General features: G+C 50.4%; 9 protein-coding genes across 9 annotated transcripts; 3 read left to right on the top strand and 6 right to left on the bottom strand.

Annotated features, from left to right (window-relative positions):
* Positions 1–1,129: 1,129 nt before the first annotated feature.
* Positions 1,130–2,533, bottom strand: LTR84_007479 (uncharacterized protein; the record flags this gene model as incomplete). Its single annotated transcript, XM_064851032.1, has 1 exon — positions 1,130–2,533. One exon carries the CDS (start codon positions 2,531–2,533, stop codon positions 1,130–1,132), a length of 1,404 nt encoding a protein of 467 aa, XP_064702301.1.
* A 204-nt stretch (positions 2,534–2,737) lies between these two features.
* On the bottom strand, positions 2,738–3,691 carry LTR84_007478 (uncharacterized protein; the record flags this gene model as incomplete). Its single annotated transcript, XM_064851031.1, has 2 exons — positions 2,738–3,316; positions 3,395–3,691. 2 exons carry the CDS (start codon positions 3,689–3,691, stop codon positions 2,738–2,740), a joined length of 876 nt encoding a protein of 291 aa, XP_064702300.1.
* Positions 3,692–4,540: 849 nt separating this feature from the next.
* Positions 4,541–4,945, bottom strand: SOH1 (suppressor of hpr1; the record flags this gene model as incomplete). The annotated part of the gene is made up of 1 exon (XM_064851030.1): positions 4,541–4,945. The coding sequence occupies one exon, from the start codon at positions 4,943–4,945 to the stop codon at positions 4,541–4,543; it is 405 nt and encodes a 134-aa protein (XP_064702299.1).
* A 1,627-nt stretch (positions 4,946–6,572) lies between these two features.
* Positions 6,573–8,248, top strand: LTR84_007476 (uncharacterized protein; the record flags this gene model as incomplete). The annotated part of the gene is made up of 4 exons (XM_064851029.1): positions 6,573–6,597; positions 6,695–6,915; positions 6,967–7,384; positions 7,434–8,248. The coding sequence occupies 4 exons, from the start codon at positions 6,573–6,575 to the stop codon at positions 8,246–8,248; spliced, it is 1,479 nt and encodes a 492-aa protein (XP_064702298.1).
* Positions 8,249–9,339: 1,091 nt separating this feature from the next.
* On the bottom strand, positions 9,340–10,667 carry LTR84_007475 (uncharacterized protein; the record flags this gene model as incomplete). The annotated part of the gene is made up of 2 exons (XM_064851028.1): positions 9,340–10,067; positions 10,181–10,667. The coding sequence occupies 2 exons, from the start codon at positions 10,665–10,667 to the stop codon at positions 9,340–9,342; spliced, it is 1,215 nt and encodes a 404-aa protein (XP_064702297.1).
* A 1,195-nt stretch (positions 10,668–11,862) lies between these two features.
* On the bottom strand, positions 11,863–13,620 carry LTR84_007474 (uncharacterized protein; the record flags this gene model as incomplete). Its single annotated transcript, XM_064851027.1, has 1 exon — positions 11,863–13,620. The coding sequence occupies one exon, from the start codon at positions 13,618–13,620 to the stop codon at positions 11,863–11,865; it is 1,758 nt and encodes a 585-aa protein (XP_064702296.1).
* Positions 13,621–15,001: 1,381 nt separating this feature from the next.
* Positions 15,002–18,959, top strand: CLU1 (Intracellular distribution of mitochondria; the record flags this gene model as incomplete). The annotated part of the gene is made up of 2 exons (XM_064851026.1): positions 15,002–15,038; positions 15,091–18,959. 2 exons carry the CDS (start codon positions 15,002–15,004, stop codon positions 18,957–18,959), a joined length of 3,906 nt encoding a protein of 1,301 aa, XP_064702295.1.
* A 986-nt stretch (positions 18,960–19,945) lies between these two features.
* Positions 19,946–20,974, top strand: LTR84_007472 (uncharacterized protein; the record flags this gene model as incomplete). Its single annotated transcript, XM_064851025.1, has 1 exon — positions 19,946–20,974. One exon carries the CDS (start codon positions 19,946–19,948, stop codon positions 20,972–20,974), a length of 1,029 nt encoding a protein of 342 aa, XP_064702294.1.
* A 326-nt stretch (positions 20,975–21,300) lies between these two features.
* LTR84_007471 (uncharacterized protein) lies at positions 21,301–22,113 on the bottom strand (the record flags this gene model as incomplete). The annotated part of the gene is made up of 2 exons (XM_064851024.1): positions 21,301–21,642; positions 21,745–22,113. 2 exons carry the CDS (start codon positions 22,111–22,113, stop codon positions 21,301–21,303), a joined length of 711 nt encoding a protein of 236 aa, XP_064702293.1.
* Between the last annotated feature and the right edge of the window lie 460 nt (positions 22,114–22,573).

The following is a 22,573-nucleotide window of genomic DNA, read 5'->3' as shown; positions in this document are numbered from 1 at the left end:
TGTATGTGGATGGATTGATGGATGTATGGATGTTTACGACTTGACACCGATGACCTACGGAAACACGACAGATGGCAGTCAGAGCGAGCGAGGGTATGTGTAGTACTTTAGGTATTTCTAGAGATAAAATGGTGTATGTTTGCTAGTCTACATACTTAGCTTCCATATGAGAGGCTCCATAATCCATGTTGAACTGAGATTCTATATGATTATGGGAATTCTTCATGGGCAAGGAGGCTGTTGAGATTTGACGGTGATCTTGGATGAAAGAACCAGCTTGGAATTCGTATGGACTTTATCATATGAACATCCTCTCATCAACTGAATATGCCATTCTTTTTAGTTTTCGTTTCTGGTTTGTTGGTTCCCAGGTTCTTGCGCGTCGGCCGCCGTACAAGAGCTTGTTTAGGGTGATAAAACAACGACACTATACACATCTCTATTCCGGACTACTGTTCGCGTCTCGTTTGACATATCAAGTTCTCTCCAGTCGAGATGAGAGCATGAGGGTGTCTCATATTCAAAAAATTTCAACTCCCGGTCAGAGTATTTGTACTGTCCCGGCCGGCATGTCATGGAATATCGGTCAAGTACTGTGGTCGCACTAATGTTGAATGTGGTCTCGATCACATGCTGATGAATGGGTCGCAAGGAGTGGGTATGTATGCAATGCTCGGCTTTGTATGATGTTGCTTTGCACATAAACACAAAGGATTTCACATCGGAACTACAGCTTGAGAAACTCGTTCCAAGCATAGTACCTGTCACCAATCAAAGTATTTGCATGTTTTCGACTGTGTGTAATAGGTCACAACAATAGCCGAAATCGAGCCCTCGCAATTGTAGACGTAGGCAGGAATGCTGCTCACCAAATAGTGTGACTAAAGGCTCCATCTTTAATAGAATGAGAAACCTAGAGGGATGTCCAACGCAAATGAAGCATAGTGATGGATTGCAGACAGTGATGGGCTGCGGAGATGTATCCTTTGTCACGGCATCCGTGGCCATGAGATATCAATCGAAATTGTCAGGGGTCCTCTGGCGGGAGCGGTAGTACTCTCCCGTTAACAACGTGGTAACGATCAGCTTGCCTTGATTTCTCAGAACAACGGACGTATGTACGAGCCAGTTATTCCATACTGCACCAAGAAACGGTCATACCATCCAGCATCATCTTCCAAGGCTCTGGGCGTTTGAAGTAGTCGCGAACAGTTTGGTGGAAGAACAGCGCGTTAAACTTTGTCCAGTCGGCTGTCGTAGACTTTGACCAGTCGGCTATCGACGTTGTCTGCCGGGAAATCTCAATAAGTCCCCAAAAGCGACTCCTTAATCGCTGCTCCATATGTTTCCCACGAGCATTCAAGGCTTTGTATGAAAATGCTTCTCGCGGATGCCGGTCTATATCATCGTTGTTGTTCTCCAGGAAAGATAGAATCAAAGGATGAGGGGGATCGGGAGAATCAAGCATGATTCGAAATATTCGAGCGGCTTGGTAACGATAACCAGGATCGATCAAGTTGACCATTCTGTCATAGAATGTATCGAGCTCCGGTGGTAGACCTCTGACTCGGGCTTCTAGCTCATGCATCCAGTCAGATTGGTCTAATCCATGTAGAAGAGACATGACGGCAAGGTGGACCCAGAGAAAAACCCCTCGTGCTTTCTCGACAATATCATCAACAAGTGTCTCGAAACGGACGAGATCTTCTGGAGCCAGATGGTCTATGGGTAGATCCTGTGATCTTAGGCGGCTATTGACGTAATGGTAGATATCATTTTTTGTCAAATCCTGCATCCTAAGGCTGGGTCGTTTTCTGAATGCCGCTTCAAAGGCTATATGAGGCCTGCTTGAGACGCAAATCTTGTGCCATGTGGCAGATTTAGCATACATACTTTCTAATTGCGCCATTAGCTCGAGGACTTCTCTATCAGTGCCATTGAACTCATCCAGTCCATCGATAAGGAAGCAGATTCTCACTTTTCCAATGGTGCTGAAAAGAACCGCTTGGAGAGCTGCAACTAATTCCGACCTCGTTAGAATAGCCTCATAGAGATACTTCGCTGTGGGATCCGTTCTCAAATAGGCGCGGCCGGCGCCTCGAAGTCTGTCCCAGTGTGACTTATAGACTTCGTTCATTAGATGAGGGTATCGTTCAAATATTTGATAGAGGAGATGTCGAATGAGTCCTTCCTGGCTCTTCTCGAGTGAACTTCCACGATCGAAGAAGTGAAAGTGTCCAACGAACAGATCACAACTGCCTGACCAATGACGAAGATGCACACGCGTCTCTGGACTGTGGAAAATCAGCTTCATAAGAGTACTTTTGCCTGATCCCGCCTTTCCATCGATCCAAAAGATACCACTACCACTGCGGAGCCATGAGATAAAATTAGTTCTAGTTGCTCGTTGTAGTGATACCAGATCGTTGACTTGAGCTCCCTCCGTTGTGTTGACATCGTCTTGATCGCCCTGAAGGATCCACTGAAATGTGTGATCAAATGCCTCAGCAATCTGCTCGTGGCGGCGTGACATAGCGTCAAATGCGAGCGTGGTACGGATGACTGAAGGCTAGTTCAACATGGAGGATCCAATTGTGTAACACATGATGATTGACTTACCACAGTGGATAACCGGAATGACTCTCTCTTCTAAGGGGAATATTAGTCTGTGAGTGTTATAAGAGTTGTAAAGAGCAACACGAAGAAGTGACAAGGGGCACATAATGATTGCGGTCAATTATGGCTCCATGTCGTGCTTCGCATTTTGCTTGCCTTCCCGCTTCACGAGGATTTCATGCGGAACAATTAGTAAAAGTTCCTTCATATAGGCGGCGGCTACAGCGGCGGCGTAGGCTTGCCAATTTTTGTTCTTGTGTGAATCTGCATAATCGCAGATTCCTCGAACGACAAGACTAGGAAAGGCATCCACTAGGCCGGATGCTTCCATGTCAACGCAGATGATATTCAGATCCTGCTTCAGGCAGTCTCGGGTATAGCTATCCTTAACGACTGTATTCCCGGAACCAATAATTCCATAATGAATTCGGGGGTCTGAAGAGGTGCGCTGTCTTCGCACGATGAGCTGTGAAGTGGGGCAACCTTGACAGGTTGGGCCACCTTGATGAAGACAATTAGATTTGAATAATCGATCATCACCGATGTTCGGACGAAGATAGCCCTCATTCATCTTGGGGAATCTCTCAAACATCTGCTCGAGGAACTGTGGGATCCGACTCCTTTCTCGATGGTGGAGGGATTTTAATCGCTCGACATTCGCGCTCAGGATCGCGGGTGGTCGAGCAGACATACCCGTGCGCTCAAAGCCACCATGGCTTGTGCGTTTTCCGAAATCATATTGTATGACACCTCAAGATGTCCCCGAAGGTTGACTTACAACAACATCACCCAAGCGAATATCTTCGTCCTCCGCGCCGCCGGGGATGCCTCCACCAATACCGACCAGGAAGCGTAATTCGACGAAGGGGAAATCTTGCCACAACTGATTCGCCACAATTGCAGCAGCATTGTTTCCAATCTGTGGCATGGCTGCGACAACAATATTGTGGCCTCCAATGCGACCCAATGTGTATGCTCCGCGTCCATATTGTTTTACATCACTGTATAGGTTGCGTGAGATAGGCGGATGGATCTCATCAAGCATAGCTTCGACAGGGCATAGCTCAACACCCATGGGACATATGACAGCGACAGTGTAGTCATGGTAAGTGAGCGCAGGCTTGTGGGAGGCTTGAGGCAACGAATGGCCATTCATAATTCTGCTAGGTCATCGAATCGAAAGTGCAAAACCAGGCGGAGCGACTGGAGGCGGCAGGAACAATGCAGGGAAGACATGCATCGCTAGTATGGGCCGGCTGTGTAGAGCACTGGGAAGGAAGACAGAAGGAAAGAAGGCGCTACTTGTGGGCGACAATAAGGCTGACGACCACGTTTAAGCTGAGGCTGCAATTCACATGCGGGTGTCATCCAGATGTGGTCAAATACTCAGAAGGATAGAGAGTACGGCGGAACATTGATCAAATTTTGAGAATTTGCCATTATCACATGACCGATATTGTCCTGCGATTGTAGTATTCGTCCTCCCCATTAGGTGATGCGTAAGAGAGGCAAATAGTATCGCAACCAAAGTACTTTGGGCTAGCAGCTACCAAAAGCACTCGTACTGTACGGCAATATGCTCAATGAGTGGCCCCGCGTTGAGCTCAGACATTCTATTGAGGAGTTTCCCCTCCTCAATCATGGGATGGTCAGAGATCCGAGGCGGCCGACAGGCTCGTAAATGAATATGTCGAGCTCTTGATGCTATGAGGTAGACAATATCTGTGTTATCGATGTCATTGCATGGCCTAAACTTCGCTCAAGCATTGTCAGAACTCTACCAATGTTGAAAATTGTCCCATTCTCGTGGCACTTGCGCTTGAAGAGTCGTCTTCGTGAGGCCTCAACCGACTAGCCATCCAAATTTTGGGGCTGTGATTGAGAATTGCTGTATAGCGAGTAGAAAGCGCTATTTGCTGCATGATCATTCGGTCACTTCTTGCTCTGGCTGGGAATTCGCAGTACCATTCGCATCCTGCTCTGAAGCTGGACTCATTTCGTATAGCTTCATGATGACATCTGGGCGAATGACATCTTTGCGGAACTGCTCTTGTTGGAGAAGTTCGAGGTTCCTCAAGGTGGCACCAGGATGAGTGAGATATTGGACATACTCCGGAGTGCGCCAGTAGCTGTAAAGGTACTTGAGATAACGAGCGAAGCAAGCGGCGTCTGAATTTTCGGGATCGGCTGAATGTTGCGGTTGATTGAGAAGATGTGGATAAGTGACGGCGAGATACTGCAGATATTGAGGATTTGCTAAGCAGAGGACAAATTCCAGCTCCAATGTGAATCGATGTGATAATGGCGCTGGACGCGAAGTTGAATCCATGATTCGGAGTGGCGGATTAAGCAAGTGAACAGGTTCGATTGCTGCCTCTTGTCCGCTGTTCGCTTCATCAGTTGGCGTTGGGGATTGAAGCCGAGGTGTTTTGGATGGATGTAGTAACGTAGTGGCCTCTGACGATGGTGAGCTCCAGCCTCCAGTATCCGAACCCCCCTTAGCGGAAATTTACTGCGGGGAGAGCCACCGGCACGACGGCCACCAATGCAGGTCAAGGCCAGAAAAACCCGAACTACTCGGATGGGAAGATATGACAAGGTAAATAAAGTCAATTTGGACGCAGTCAATGCAGCACTGAAGACGATTGCATCAAGGTCCGACTACGGAGTGCGTGAGGGTGAAAGGATAACCCTGTCGGAAGATTCTAATAAAAACAGCAACCATGTTATCAAGCAAAGATTAAACTATGGAGCCGTGACCAGCGCCGCGTCTCAAAGTCCCAAGGAAGGGTGTGGGTGCCAGTGGTTGAACGCGTTCAAATTAAGTTCACAACATGACGATGGTGTTGTTGATCTGATGATCGTATTGATTGGTATGGATCACTGCAAATTAAAAGACAGTCCAAGCACGAACTCTGGCTGAGCTTGGAGTATGACAGAGCACGGTCGGGTCCAGTGAGAGATTGTCTTTCAAGTTGGCAGAGAGGCTATGCTTCACGAGCTATACAAGATTTGGATCAAGTAACCATTAATTCTCGGAGGTTAAAGGGTCCTTAGGCACGAATTTCGGTATGTTTACAAGGTACTCCGTACTACGAGTAGGTAATCGAGCACCTGATGTGTCCACTGAGGGCCCTGAGGCTGTGCTAGGGAAACCAACAGAGAGACCCTGGCTTGTTAGTAAAGAAAAAAGAGGGGAAGAAAAGCGGTACTCCGTTTGGGCATGGCTAGGCATGGCCCTAGGTGGTGGATGGGTGTTTAGGCGTTGCAACCGGCAGGGTCACTTGTTGATCTGGTTAAAGAACCGGGGGCGATGGGTGGCAGAAGGGGCATTTCTAGGCACTTTTAAGCCACTAACATCACACAGAATGCTTGGTTTGGCACCCGACATGGGATGGACACCCACCGCCACACCCACACCCACACCCGAATCACCGTCACCTGCGTTCCACTCTCCAACATTCCACCCCTTCAAAGTCCCTATTCTTCCTTCGATTCAGTTCCGTACTCGTACCTCTTGTTTCTCATTCTCAACCTTCAACCCACTCCCTTTGTCCATCACTTTCTCCTCTTCATTCATTGTTGTCTCAACAGTCGTCTATCCTGCATACTCTACACCTGTATTCTCTCCACCCTCTTCCCTTACTCTCTGACCATCGTCATTTGGATAATCTAGCTGGTCTGCACCTCTCCTGCTCGCGAGGGCCCCCTCCATCTCTTTTCAATTCCTCCGAAAAAGGGGCCCCGTACTAAACAAAGCCACTTCCACCTGCGACCCACCTCCACTTCCACTCTCTTGATCTTGATCGTTGGACGCAGAACTTGACTTGCTCCTCTTCATCCAACATTGCCTTGACTCACTCAAGCCCATCTGGACGGCCTCTTCCATTTTTTGGCTGCGGCGCGCCTGTCACCATATTGGTTTCTCGTTCTGACCGCCGCCCAACTGCGTCATCATGGCACAGTTGTCGCCCGCCATCGGTAAGTCACCCTGTACTGTTTGTCCTTGTTTCTTTGATGTGTGACCATGTCCGAGTCACATTAGTCATGATCATTGTGGACTGACTTGTTGTCATAGAGCATGGCCCATCAACTCTTGCCTCGAATAACCCTTTTCGAAACCGCGTCTCTCCGACTGCGACGAGCCCATCTTTAAGCTCAATCGGTCTTGCTACGACAACAAATCCTTTCCTCGATGCCAGTGAGGTCCCCTCGGCGATTCCAACAGGCAAGAAATCGCCAATCGCCACAGGGGGGCAGCTCCCACCACGGACCACTGACGCAACGTCGGACCTCTTCGTAAGTCTGAGCCTATTCATCACTTCAAAATCTCGTTCTAACATCAAACAGGCTGGTCTAGATATCAGCGAAAATGCACAATCCCGCCCGCGGGATCAACCACCTATGAAAGGTCCCCCAAGACGAGAGAACGGTGCACCACCTCACGGCAGACCACCTCCTCGACATAAACCAAGTGCCTCAGACGAAGAACGAAGACGCCAGCGAAGCAAAACACGTGGCCTACCGAAAGAGTTAGACATCTTTGCAGACCCACCAAGTTCGAGTCGACCTCGTGAAAGGCGACCACAACGTAGAAATTCGGAATCTTCCATCCGCGAAAAGCCCAAAGAGATGGATCCAGAAGCCGAGAAAAGGCGGCGTGAAAGAAAGCTCCGAGAGGGCAAAAGCTCGAGTCGGTCCAAGCAACCTTCTCGCAAGTTGGACATAATCGACAAATTGGATGTCACTAGTATCTATGGAACTGGATGTAAGTTTGCAATGGCTCCGATTTGCATCCATATACTAATGTCGACAAGTGTTCCATCATGATGGCCCATTTGATGCTTGTAACCCACATCGCAACCGCAAGGGATCTAGACAAGCCCCCATGCAGGCATTTCCCAAAAACTCCACAAGTATGCAACTGGGTGGTTCTGGTCCAGTGAACAAAACAATCAACTTGGACCGATTCCATGGCACCGAGAGTGAAGCTCACAACGACTACAATGAAGCCGCTATTGTTGAGGGTGAAGACGACTATTACCGCCGACCCCAACCAGAGCGAAGTGCTAGTTTTAACCCCACCGCACGGATTGAGCCTGTTCATGGCAATTTGACAGCAGGTCTAGGTACCAGTACTTTCCTGGAGGGTGCACCAGCTAGTCAGGCTGCCATTCAGCGACGTGAAAGCGAATACGAAGCTGCTCAAAGAGAAGCCAACGCTAATGGATTGTCTCGAACCAAGAGTTTGGCTCAGAGAATCAAATCCGTTCGGCCCAAAATCTCAGATGGACCCCGAGTCAATTCTCCAGAGCCTGCGATGACACCAACAAGCCCTCTTGGTTCCGGTCGCCCCGAACAAAATGCTACCAATCCATTTTTCAAAGACTACGATAAGGACTATGAGAAGAAAGGGGCACAAATCGCATTTGCTGAGGAACAACAAAAGACTGGCCGTGCCCGAGCACCTAGCAGCCCAAGGCGTGGGCTGGGATTGGAGCGAAAATTGACCGCAGATAGCGCCAATGGTGAAGAAAGCAAACCCAGCACTGGCGGTGGCCTTTTGACTCGCATCAAGAGTATGAAGGCTTCGCGTCGACCTCGTGAGAGAAGAAACACTGAAACTTCCTGAGCAAGATCACTGTCCCGGGTCAGGCTTGAAGCGACCTTTTCAAAGTCTCATTGTCTTCTTTTTGGGATTGACTCAGGATGACCAAAAATTTGGAAGGCCATTGCATTGCATTTCCCAAACGGCGTTTTCTTCGAATCATAGGCATGGAGGGAATTGCTCTTTTTCTATTTTGCGACAGTCGACCATGACGATGCATGAAATGACCTAATGATGGAAGCAGAGATTCCCTACAATCATAGGCGGAAGAGCACTGCAAGAACCTAGGATGTCAGATGCTGAGTCTTAGGGTTATTCGCGGAATGATCACTCGCGAGCCACTTGAAATTCAGCTTAAGGCCGGACCAGGTTCTCACTTCGTTGCCAATAGGCCCGCTCGTGAAGCCAGCATAGCAGACACCACCAGGGATCGAGAACTGGTTTGGAGACTAGTTAGTTAACTACACAGCCGGCTTAGGCGCGCAGATGGCCCACAACCAACCACTTCTCGAGAAAATGAAAAACAGTGAATGAATGCCATGAATCCATCCATCCACAACCAACACTACACTGAACACTGAATCCTTGCGTCATGCCATTAATCCATCCGTGAGAACAGTGCATACTCCCTCGTAGGTTCACGTGCATCTCCATGCTCTAATCCCCAACACGGTATCGATCAAGAGCGACATGCCCTGAAACTCTCTCTCATTCGTACTATACCGTACCTGTCCTGACCGAACTGATTGCATAACCCGAAGAATTGGAAACAAAATAATGTGAACAGTGTATTTATTTTGTGGTGTAGAAAAAAGACTCGATCGAATGTGAGCGAGCGCCCGATCCAATACCGGTACGAGGTACAATCCTGTCCAATCCAATCCAGTCCGGTCTAGCTCGGACCCTGTAGAAACACGGCGATGGGCGATGCGATGCCACAGCGGGCAGACAGACACAGAGAGGGTGCAAGCTTGAAGCAACAATAGAAGACAACGTCCACACTCAGGGCCGCGAAATCCCCAAGTCCTAGATTCCGAGGCTCCATCCATATACAATCATTGCCCAAAAGCCATCCATCCATCCATCCAACCATAAATTGCGATCTAGTAGTCAATTTAATCGCTCGGTCCACCAACCCAATCCAACACGGCACCGACGACGACCGCACCGCCGCCCCAGATACTCGCATAGCCCAGCGCACCCTCAAAGTCGACGCCGTTGAGCGTGCCACCGACATGCAGCAGCGTCTGCGCGACGATCAGAGCCGTGAGGACAGCGGTGCGGGAGATCAACTCCTTCTGGCGCACCGAGTACCAGCCCCAGGCGTTGTGGTAGACATGGGCGGAGAAGGAGGCGGTGACGGCGTCGAAGGCGTCGACGGGCCCGCTCGGCAGCGACTTGGCCGTGCTCGGCGCGAAGATGTATTCCTGCGTGGCGAAGCCGGCGGGGAGGAGCGCGAGGAGCAGCGTTGGGAGACCTGAGGGGCCGAGATGCGCTGCTTCGATGCTGCGCAGACCCGTGAAATGCACGACGAGGTATTCCGGGAGGAACGTTGCGAACGAGGCTTCGAGGAGGACGGCGAAGATGGCCGACGCGAGGAGCGAGGTTGCGATGGTCGTGTACGGGTCGGTGAGGATCGAGCGGTTGCGCAAGCTGCTGCGTGGCGCGGCGCTGGGGTTGTGGCTTGGTGAGAGTGGCCGGAGGAAGTAGTATGGTGCTGAGGTAGAGAGGATCGAGGAGAGGGTGGTGCTGATCAGGGTGACGGGTGAGATGCTGTAGAACAGGCCCAGGAGGAGTGTGGTCGGTGTGCTCAGGAGAAGCGTGAGGGATGCCACGTCGTAGGCTGTAGGTTCGTAGTTTATGTCAGTCAACTTCTGATATCTTCTTCTTGGTCATGTAAGGGGGAAAGGGTGATTCGTGCACGGGGCAGGCTCAGAGGTCGCGATTGTCACTCACCATCAAATTCAAATACCCAGTAAACACCCAGCAACACGACCTTCCAGCCCAAGAGAGAACCAATCTCCAGCCATGACTCGGGTCTCTTGGATACCGCCGCCAGGTCGCCAACGCCGATTGTGCCTGCTACAGTCTGTAATGCAGCTTCGAGGATTGTGCTCAACACCACTGTGACAGCGAACTTGGCTGCCTCTTCGGTGAGGTCGTATGTGGGCGCGGAAACCACTGCGGGTTCAGCTCGGTGCTGCTTGGAGGGGATGAGCACGACAGGCGTGCTACCCGCAACAGCAGGGGAGACGGCGTTGGCAACTGGATAGCTTGATCGCGAACCCGTCCTCGGTTTGCGCGCGACTGGCGAGCCGGCCTTGGAGGAGCTGGGAGTGCCGGTGGCAGGTGGCAGCATCTCTCCATTGCTCGCGACCGCGGTGCTGCCGCCAGTGCTGGACGCGACACTGGCGGATTTGGAGTGCCTGCTTCTTGGTGGCATGTCGTCGTCGAAGGGACTGTTGTTTTTGTTGGGGTCAGACGCGGTCGCGCTGCGAGGTGGGGGCGTGTGTTCTGAATGTGGGTGGACAAGGCTCCCAGTCAGTTCGAGTAGGTCGTCGAGCATCAAGAGAATCGAGTGGGTGATCGGTGTCAGTTGAGTACGAGATGCGTTTGAATTGTGCAAATGTGGAGGATGAGTTCCAGCAGTGGTGAAAAGGGAAAAAGTAGATGGCTGGAAGAAGAGCCTGATGTGTGCGTGTGAGAGAGAATGACGATGGTCGCGATCGTGAAGTGATTGGCGGGAATTGGCATGGTTCAGGTTCAGACAAGCACGACGTCACAGGCACCAACCATCAAACAAACGCCACATCCTGATATCACCATGACATTACCTGGGTTGTCGAGCTATTGGATTTCATTATTGAAGGCTTGAGTCCTGATGGGAGTAAACATAGCCCTTAGCTGGTATCATCAGGCCCTGGAAGAATGAAATAGATAGTGACGAGCTACTGCCATGATATATTGCATGATATGCTGTGAGGTGCTGCGCCATCTTCAGGAGGATCGCTCTCAAAATGATGAATATACTAATACATTCAAGTGAAGCGTCTTATTCAGAATACCTCCCTAGCCTGTCCAAAAACACCACCCTATTCAGTCCTACCAAATGCGACAGAATCTATCTTACAATCACTTGGAGCTTGGCTGTATCCAAAGGTCTCATCTTGGAGCCACTGCATAGCCATTGCGCGTTTCACAGTGTATTCGAGTACAAGAAAAAAAGATTTTGCTGTGGTCATTCATGTTGGTATGCTTAGTCTTGGAAAGTATTGTGAACTTCAATGACAGACCAATCTTGCTTGTCGAGGTGTAGGTACCACGTGAGCTCTTCTCTTCGAAAGTGCATAGCTTCCCAACGTGACATGTGTTACGTAGAAGTTGTGAGTACCTAGGCTGGAGCTGGTTTTGGAATCTGGGTGGCCTTGGCAGAATCGAGTGCAGCTAGACACATGGTTCGAGTGCAGCTAGACACATGGTTCGAGAGGAGCATGTCACACGTAGACGCGTCGTTGTGGTCTTCGGAATGCCTCTAGTTTCCGCTGGCGCTCTGTGACCTGTTGTATATCAACCCATCGATTATGTCGTCAAGTTGCACCGAGAAATCATCAGAATGGAGTTGTCCAACAATCCATTCCTCAATCCTCGTCGTCATCATCATCGTCCGGCTTCTCGTCTGGCACAACTCTCATCTCGATTGATCCTGTTTCACGCCCTTTGTGATCTTTGGTAGTGAACGCGTACTTCCCTTGCTGCTCCCCACTCTGAATCGTCCACAGGTCTTTGAACGTAAGTTCCTTTGTCCTATTGATACTCTCGATCGCAGAGATGCGGTCTAGGGTGTCATTGAGGAATTTGTCAAAGCGCTCTTCAGCACAGATTGCCTTGAATGCATTCATCATGGGTACCGAGTCAGCCCGGACCATGGCACGACTATCAATAGTGAAGATGTTGTCGTGATCGTAAGTTTGAATGAAATCTGCCCGGGTCATGATCTCGCGGGCGATATACAGAGGGATTTGTGGTAGGATGTGTCCTCTTTCTTCGTCATAGTCGGACTCCATCTCTTTGCTGCGGTCTACCAGCGCTTTGGCCAACACCATGGCTGCACTGGCATATTTCTGCTGGTCCATAACATCATCGTCCATGCTTTCTCCAAGGATACCACATTTGTTGAGAAACCATGTCTTTTCCAGTTCATTGATTTGGTGACACATCTTGATCATGTCGGTACTTTTGGCCACCCTATTGAGGAAATTCAGTCGACCACCGACCAAATCGTACACCTCCTTGAAAATGCCAGAATCCCGCTCCTGGCCCGGAAAGTATTTGGCGCGATATCGTGCAAGAGCCTGAATGGCTCTATCCTTGGGCAGATCGAGAATAGGGATGACTTCCATCCTCGTAGCATATCGCTTCAATCTCTCGTAGACCCAGTAGTCGTCGGAATTGAAGATCATGGTGACCAAATTTGCAGCGGCCCACTGTTCAGCACGTTGTTGCATCAGCTCAATCAGGTCATTTCCATCCTCATCATCGCGGATCAAGTGGGCACAATTCACAATCACCACAAGAGGACCTTTTCGACCTGTCTTAAGCTTGTGAGATTTATTGCGGTGTGTCATGGCGATTTTCTCGAGTTTGTTGAAGGCGCGTTCGATATCGAGCAAGGCGGTGGTGTCTCTTGGGCCTCGGATTGAGAACAAAGACCCAATGTAATCTTCGTGAAATTCGTAATTCAAGGCTTTTCCAAGTCGAATGCGAAAAATCTCCAGATCAGCATGGGCCTCAAACATGGATACCCCTTCGCCATCAATCTTGCGCATTGCTTCTAGGATCATGGACGATTTGCCAGTACCCTTTTCGCCGACAATCAAATAGTAGCGGCCTTTAGACTCGCCGTTGATGATAGCATCGATCTTGGCCTGTTCTGGTCGTGCCACCCAATTGTCATCGTCCTCAGTTGATTCAGATGTATCTCCAGGTGGAAGATGAGGTCCGGGAGGGGCCGCAAGATCCAACATAGGATCGCCAGGAGCAAAAGCCTTGTCAATCTTGCGAAGGACTAGTGTTTTGTAGTAAAGATGGTACGAGTAGCCCGCCAAGCCAAGAACTGCAATGGAGGCAAAAGTGGTGGCGGCAGTTTCGAAGACTTTGAACAGGGTTGGTCCCATACGAGAAGTCTTGGAGTCTTTGTCCGACTTTGGATCGTTGGATGGCTCTTCTTCATCTTGATCCTGACCAGGAATCGTGCTTGTTGGGCCAAACTGAGATGATGCGTGTCGACTGGGTCTGCCAACCGGGGCGCGTATTCGACCTCGGAGCATGGCTGGGCCAGCTCGCGCTCTGGCCATCATCCATCCTGAAACAGCTTTCATGATCATTCGCATGCGCATGCTTTGACAGCGACGCGACTGAGCTTCCAGGAAGGATATTTCGGTGGTGGGGGCAGATTCTCAACTGACCCACTAAGTAGAATTGCTGCCGAACAAGGTATGCGCGCACGACATTGAAAATAAGTATACAAAAGAATAATAGTGTTTAAGGATTGATTGAAGCAGCAGATAGAGAGCGAAGAGGCAGAAGCGCCTTTATTGGAGTGATATGTGAAGGTGTTGCCAATTGGCAAGAGCTTACTGATGTTGTAGGAGTCCAGGGGACCTCAGGAAAAAGGGATGAGTAGGAGCGCCCACGTGCCCAGCAGTCAGTCCAATTTACGTGGTGGGATCCAAGTCCAACTTGCACCAATTAATGGTGATTTGGCCATTGGCATATTAAGCGAAGATTGGATTTAGTTCCACGACTTGAAATGGAACATGGAGACTACCTAGGTAGTTGGTACATAAATTCTTCCTATAGCGATCATGGTTTCAATAATATCAGACGTTGGCTACTACGTGCAGTGAGCTGGCCACGCTGGTACATATTGAGGCGTATATTGAGTTCTCAAAAGGAAGCCGGGGAAGTGCTCGCCATTCCTTTCTATCCCTAAGTAAACGTTGGATGTTTATTCTAACTGTAATCTCCACGATCCGCAGGTTGGATAAGAGTAAACAACATCAATGGTGACGACCGACATGAATGATCAACACAATGATGGAAGAGTATGCCAGTGTCTTGATCAATTCCCGTGATCTGGATGTCCCCTAACAGCCTCAGTAACGAATAGAGTACTAGTTAGTGGTCCCCTTGAGTGCGGCTATTCCGGGCAGCGTCATATCCCCCCGAACTTCCCTCGGCAACTGCGGCTTTTTTTCGCAGGGCTCAGGGCTCAGGGCTTGTTAGTCGTAGGGAGGACGCCCAGGAGCCCTGGTTCGAGTCCCCTGTGAGCTTTAACCAAACCCTCATCCCAAGGGCACCTGGTGACCTGGCAAGGACTCGCGGTTTCTTCTCGTGTCGGGTCCCCTCCCTTTCCAAGTTCCTTCCCTCCAGCAGCTCCGCCTTCCAATCACCATCGTTCTTCTGTCGGCGCGGAAACTTCCTTGCAGAATGAACCATTCCCAATTCGATCTTTATGCTCCAGAAAATTAATCCTCAGAAAAGTGATTGACTCGGAGTTTCAGTCTCTCATTTCTGCTCCATCTTCATGTTGTAATCTCTATTTACCACCATTGTTAACATAACCCTCATTCCCTTCTGTCCTTTGCTGTACATTATTCTAGGCTTGAGCCTCTCCTTGTACACTACCCTATCCTCCTGGTCACTCTTTATTCCCACCTTTCACTCTCCACTTTCATTGTACACTATTGCATTTCTCCAACAATTCCATATTTAATTATGGCCGAATCCAATGGTGACGTGAAGACTAGTAAAGGTCAGCAACTCTCTTTTCCACCCCCAGGAAGCTGCCTCTGACACATCTACAGATGCCCCAAACACTAAAAGCAACAATGATAATGCTTCGCCCTTGACCAACGGCACAAACGGTCACTCACACGACCATGAGCACGAGCACGAGCACGATCACCAGCATGATGAGAATACTGCTGCCCTCTTCCAGGTCTCTGTCAAGCTGCCTCACCAGCCATATACCATGCAAATCACTGTCACAAGTCAAGAGCAGGTTCAAGACGTCCGACAGTCCATTGTCGAAACCCCTGATACCTTCCAGTACACTTGCTTCCACCTAGAGCACAATGGCCAGCGCATCAACGACTTTGTCGAGCTATCCGAGGTCAAAGACCTCAAGCCTGATGACGAATTAACCTTGGTTGAGGATCCCTACACCGAGAAGGAAGCAAGATTACATGTTGTGCGCATTCGAGAATTGATTGGTGCCACAGGCGATCGCTCCGATAATTTGCACGGAATCTCCGCAGGTCTGTCTCTGCACGATGAAAAGTTTGGTTCCGCTCTAGCACCAGCGCCAAAGTCGGAAGATAATCCTTTACTGGGCTACGAGACCGACGGGCGTCCGTCGCTGAATGCCATTCTCCCCGCCCATCTAGACAATCTGCCCAAGACCATCAAAAGCCTGTCCGTCTCACAATGGAACCCCCCTCCATACCACTTGCGACAACGTGGTCATCTGCTATATCTGCAACTGACTACCAATGAGGGCGAGCAGTTCCACCTGACCTCTACTCTTGCCGGTTTCTATGTCAATAAATCTTCTAGTAACAAATTTGATCCCACTCCTCGCCTGGCACCCAAGAACCACAGCGCACATTCGCTCTTGTCCTTGATCTCCACTCTATCTCCTTCCTTCAACGACGCTTTCCTCGAGCTGCAGAAACTAAATGGTCAGAAAGATCTCCTCACCACCTTTCCCTTCCAGAATGCCATCCCTGCCAATCCCTGGCTGGTCTCCCTTGCAGCCATTCAAGGGTCTCAACATCAAGCAGACCCCACAAGAGCGCAGGAAGCATATCTAATTGGCGGAGCTGATGGTGCAGAGAACCTTCGCGACTGGAACGAAGAGTTTCAGACAACTCGGGAATTGCCCCGGGAGACATTGCAAGATCGTGTCTTCCGCGAACGCCTGACCTCAAAATTGTTCGCTGACTACAACGATGCTGCCGCTCGAGGTGCAGTCCTCGTCGCTCGTGGAGAAGTTGCTCCCCTAAACCCAACAGAGGGGAGGGATGCACAGATCTTCATCTACAACAACATCTTCTACTCATTTGGCGCAGATGGCGTCCAAACGTTTGCCAGCGAAGGTGGAGATGAAGCTGCCAGAGTGGCTGTTGGCAAAGATGTTGCTGGTGTCAAAGCTGTCAACCAGCTTGATATCAATGGTCTATTCACCCCCGGTACTGTGGTAGTGGACTATCTTGGCAAGCGTATCGTGGGCCAAAGCATAGTTCCGGGCATCTTCAAACAACGCGAGCCAGGGGAGCACCAGATTGATTATGGTGGTGTTGAAGGACGGGACATTGTGACCGAAAATGAAGCATTTGTTCCTGTCTTTGAGAAGTTGTCCAAATCTCTCCACGTCAAAAAACATGCTGTATGGGACAAGGAAGGCAAGCGCCACGATCTGGAAGGTAGCGTTGAGACCAAGGGCTTGTTGGGCACTGATGGCCGCAAGTATGTCTTGGATCTCTACCGCATTACTCCCCTTGATGCTGCCTGGTCGGAAGAGGTTGAGGCAGAAACAGACGATGAGAAATACCCACATCGCATGTCTGTGCTGAGACTAGAATTGGTGGAGGCGTATTGGCGTACCAAAATGCAAGAATACGTCCGCACGGAGGTGGAGAAACGCCGTGCGAACAAGACCAATGGTGACGCAGAGAAATCTGCATCGACCGACGAGACGAAAACCAATGGCCATAGCGAGGAGACAAAAGACGCCGACAAGGATGAGGGCGAGGATAAATCTACATCCAAACCGGCCCCGGCACTCGACCAGGAGCGCGTGGATATTTCAAACTTCAACCTGGCTCTTAATCCTGATGTGTGCAGCGGTCAAGTGCCACAGACGGACGAAGAGAAGGAGATCTATGCAGGCGATGAGAAGGAAGTCCGAGCTGTTTCCGAATTCCTCCGAAATAAGGTCATTCCTGATTTGATCACGGATCTACACGACGGTGATGTAGGCTATCCCATGGATGGACAATCTCTCTGCCAATTGATCCACAAGCGTGGTATCAATATCAGATACCTCGGACGCCTCGCAAAGGCTGCCGCCGAAAAGGGAAGCCGCCTGCAGGCATTCTCAGTGGTCCTTCTTCAAGAAATGGTTGCCCGGTCGATTAAGCACATTCTCAATGGCTACTTGCGTCATCTCCCTGCCGTTTTTGCGGGCTCGGCAATCGCCCATCTTCTGAATGCTATCCTGGGTGCGGGTCTGAACTCCAATCCCCGTCCTGATATTGATGAGGATTTGAGGGCCTTTTACCCTGAAGGTGACTTTTCTTTTGAGAAGGTCAATCCCACGAGTGTCAAAGCGGCAATCGAGAAGCAAGTCAAGTTGAGATACCGATATACTCTTCCCAGTGACTGGCAATCACTACTTCAACCTCTTCCTCTACTTCGTGAGATTTGCCTTAAGCTGGGTCTGCAGCTTGCAGCCCGGGATTACTCTTTTAGCAAAGGAGTCGAGTTCGCCCTTGATGTTTCTCCCGCAAGGAGTGCCCATTCCAGTAATGGCACTCAGTCGGACGAAGGCAACAAGAAAAAGAAGAAGAAGGGCGGTGAACAAGTTCAGGCACCTGTTGCCACCAAACCAAGCACCACGTTTACGGCAGAGGATATACTGAACATTGCACCAATTGTCAAGGACGCAGCACCAAGAAGTGCTTTGGCGGAAGAGGCATTGGAGGCCGGCAAGATTTCCTTGGCTCAAGGTCAAAAGCAACTTGGCCAAGAATTGGTGTTGGAATCTCTGTCTCTTCACGAGCAGATATATGGCATCTTACATCCGGAGGTTGCAAAGATGTATCAATCTCTGTCAACCATCTACTACCAGACGGACGAAAAGGAGGCCGCGGTAGAACTTGCTCGCAAGGCTGTCATTGTCACAGAGCGGACACTGGGGGTTGATTCACACGACGCGATTCTAGCGTACCTCAACCTATCACTCTTTGAACATCACGTCGGGAATACTCGACAGGCTTTGAAATATGTCAGACACGCACTCGATGTGTGGAAGGTCATTTTTGGACCCAATCATCCCGATTCCATCACCACCATGAACAATGCCGCAGTGATGCTTCAGTCGTTGAAGGAGTACTCTGAGTCTCGCAAATGGTTTGAGGCTTGCTACACGATCTGCGGAGGATTGTTTGGCCCACAATCCATCAATGCGGCAACGATTTTGTTCCAGTTGGCGCAGGCGCTAGCTCTGGATGGTGATGCCAAGGCTGCAGTGATCAAAATGCGTGATGCTTACAACATCTTTTTGACCGAGTTGGGACCGACTGACAGGAACACCAAGGAGGCAGAAAGTTGGTTGGAACAATTGACACAAAACGCTGTGTCGATCGCCAAACAAGCCAAGCTACTGCAAGGTCGTCGAATCGGTGGGATTCGTCAACTTCCCCGTATGGGTCTAGGAACGAGACTGCAACCACAGAGTGCCAACGCTGTGGCACCAGATGCATCTGCCAGGACGGCAGCAATAGAGCCCAACTTGAGGACTGGTACTGGAAACGCTGCCTTGGATCACAGGAGTATTGATGAGCTGTTGAAGTTTATCGAAGGTGCAGAAACGGGCAACAGCCCACGAACGAAGAAGAAGAAGTCACTCAACCCCAAGGCTAGAGGATCCAGGAAGGCGGCGGTTGCGTGAGACAGGCAATTGTGAAATTTGGTCTCAAGTCAATCCCAATCAAGGCATAAACATCCTGCTGGATCGTTTCTTCCACGCTTCCTATGTGGAATAACTCGCGAGGATGTTGGGGTCTACACTTTTCGATATAAGCATATCACGGACATGCTGTGAAAACACCGAACCTACTGCCATTTTGTACCATATAAAAAAGGAGGATGAAGGGAAAGGGGGAGTGGAAGCATTTGCATTGCGTGGCGTGGTCTCATTAATGAGCATTGGGTAAGGGATTCCTAATGACAGTGGCAGAACCTAGTATGTGGTGACCTGTATGTGGCGATGATGGGAGACAAGAACCAACCATGGGCAGGTAGTTGTTGGTGACACCAAAATATGTAATATTCTCAACTCCACACATCAAACATGCTCTCTCTTTCAGACTCCTCTGTCAGATACTCGTAAACATGTAAGGCACGTGCTTATCGTGGAGATTCCTCGGACTCGGAGAGCAAGCAGGTTGCCATTTCTGGACAACAGTCGTATGCCAGATTCAATTAATAACCCGAGGCCACTGACATTGGTCTGCCATGTACCATTTGTCAGCGCCACTCCTCCGAGAATCACCACCAAACACAAATCGTTGATTATTGAAAAATCGGTGAGCCTGACAATCCCACTTACAATTCAGAGCATCATTACCTTCACACACGCGCAAGTGACGTCCTTTGTTCTGTGACCTCACTCACCCCTGATATACGCCCGTTGCGGGCCTTATCAGAGCCGCGGGATTACTTATCAAACTCGACTCCGCTTCTCCTTGAACTCCATCCTGGTCCTTCCACCAAACTACCTATCCTATCTGGTAAACATCCAAACGTCCCAAACCTCACACCAAATCATCACTTCAAATAAGCCAGAAGCTCAGTACCACACTCGAGCACAACTCTATCCAGCTGCGGGACCAGATCGTCCACCCCACCCCAACCCCCACCATCATTACCATCACCATGTCCAAAATCCGAAATCTCACCACCGTGTCAACCTACAGTCTCGCGCACACGGCGCAATGCAAATTGAAACTCTCAGCCAAGCGCGGCGACCGCGATCTGCGCTTCATTCTCGGGCACGCATTCACGCTGGACAACGTGATGCTGCGGATCATGGAGATTGAGAACCAGAGCGCCAAGTCGTCATTCTTAGAGGGCCGACCCCCGAGCGAGGACGGAGACGTGCACTACGACTGCTCGGCCGCGAAGCCCGTCGAGCCAGAGGAGCACTACGACTGTTCGAAAGCAGCACCGGCCCCGGAACCAGAGCCTGAAGAGCACTACGACTGTTCCAAGCCAGCGCCGCCAGTCCCAGCAGAGCCCGACGCCAGAGGCCGCAGAATCAGCTTCCAAGACAACAATGCCCGCCCCTCGAATACGTTCAGTGGAAACGGATCGAACAATGGCGGCAACTCCCCCGCTCGAAAACGTTCCCCTCCACCCGTGGCCCTCCCGTCCAAACCGGACTACTACCTCGACGACTCCGACTCGGACGGCACCTCGTCCGACGACTACGACGAACCGACCTCATACGGACCTGGTGCTGGAGCAGCTCACGACCCCGCAATATCCCCCAACGCAAAACACCAATCCACGCACGACGCATACTCGGACTCAGAGGACGCGGCGCTCGAACTGGCCGACGACGAGCTAGACGACGACATGAACGGCCTGTCACTGACACGGTTCGCATCAGCATCGGCGCAACCGCCACGCATGATTCGGTCGACCTCGTCGTCGTCTTCGGAGGACGACGACGACACCGGCCCCGTCTCGCCGCCGCAGTTGCCCGCCGACGTCGACGTGCGCGAGATCATCGACGGCGACAAGGACGAGGTCCTCGAGCGCCTCTACGATGATGTCCGCCGCTGCGCTTGTCATGGCCTCGCGACCGATCACGAGGTCGGGGCGAAACCGGTGGGAATCTGGGATGTCCCTGCTGAGAAATCGGGGGGCAAGAGGTTGGCTGTTGTGGCTATCGCTGCTTGAGGCTGCAGGGATGGGGTAGCGGGAAAGGATCTTTGATCGAATTCGAGGGAGCTGCTGGTGAGTGGTTGTGGTGGTGTGGTTGGTCAGTCGATTGCCAGGCTGGCTCGCGGGCGTTGTTGGTCTTTTCAACACGTCGATGACAACGCGTTAATCTGGGGGAGGATTTAATTGGGCCTGCATTGAAGGCCAGAACCTGGGTTTCTGTGAAAACGCAGCACGCACCAAAAAATAAGCACCAATTTTACGTGTAGCTACGGCGAACAGCGTTGCGGCTATAATTAGCTGGACTGTTTTCTGCTATAGGAATACATCCGAATATTTTCGGCCTACTCGCGGAACCTATTCCAGATATATGCTGGAGCGTCCTCCTGCCGGTACCGAGCATGTTTTACATCATCCTGCCGATTTCTCCCCAGGAAGTTGCTGGCTTGATCAAGACGTGGGCTGAATGTATCGAGCTGCTTGCTGAGCTCGGACAAGGTAATACGCAGCCTAAGACCTTTATCCACGTCGAACGGTGCTCCTGCTGCTGCCTTCGGGTGGCTCATCTTGTCTTCCAACGTCGCTACCTTGTCGTCCAGGATCTTCATTGCGTCTTCAGCGGTCATTTCTTTCTCTTGGATTTCACTCGCGACCAGGCGTTCGCCTTGACACAGGTCGATCTTGACCTGAAAGCATTTTTGTTAACTTGGCTGAAATAGGGTACCTGCTGTTCACTTCGCAATCGCGGGAAAGACATGTTCGTAAGAGAATCAGTGGGTAGAGCTTACCTTTGCTCCTCGCTCGTACAATACTCTCTCAACCCTCGGCATCTGTTTGACATAAAACTGCCGCATTTCTCCCAATTGGTCGCGCAAGCACAACTCCTGTTCCATGGTCTCCCCATTTCTGTCGTCCACGAAGTCGGTCAGAAACCGTTGTGCATACTGTAGCTCGCGCTGACATTCTCGCATCTTGTCCTTCATGACATTGTAGTCATCTTCGGTGTGGCTGGGGTTGGCATAGTCCTTCGTATCTTTGAGAAACACTTTCACTTCATCTATCAATTTTTGAGAATCGTCGAAAGTCCGCTTGTCCCGTTCAGCCGGTGAGAGCTTTGACCATCCATCTAGAGAGTAATATATTGCTTTGTCCGACATCTCCTTTCTCTAACTTGACGGGGCCGCGGATACCTGCTCGGTCTTGTGCCTCACGAATCTGTTTGTCAACCTCTTACCAGGCAATATAACTTGCCTTTGGTAGCTCGATGATGATGTGGCCTATGTGTGTATTTCTGGAACAAGTCCTCACCAACGAGAGAGCCAAATATAAGACCAGGTCAATGTCAAGTCCAGAAGTCCAGCTCAAAGATAGCTTTACTGCAGATGATGATCTGTAGGCAGCAAAATAGAGCTCACTCTCAAATGAAAGGGAAAGGCCCTCGAAATCCTCTCTCAAATGGCTGCACAGGTCGCCAAGGGTACATAATCAAATGATTTCATCTGCAGAGTGTCGGTGACATTTGAGTCGATGGGCGATATGTCCGGAAAGTTCATGTCGCGATACTTCAAGCTGACAAGCACCTAGCGTGGAGGAATAGTATATGTTCAACACAAACAC

This window comes from Exophiala bonariae (assembly GCF_035927105.1).
Source record: "Exophiala bonariae strain CCFEE 5792 chromosome Unknown scaffold_29, whole genome shotgun sequence".
NCBI classification, from domain to species: domain Eukaryota; kingdom Fungi; phylum Ascomycota; class Eurotiomycetes; order Chaetothyriales; family Herpotrichiellaceae; genus Exophiala; species Exophiala bonariae.
The sequence above is the reverse complement of the archived record's forward strand: the minus strand, read 5'-3'. Positions and strand labels throughout refer to the sequence as shown.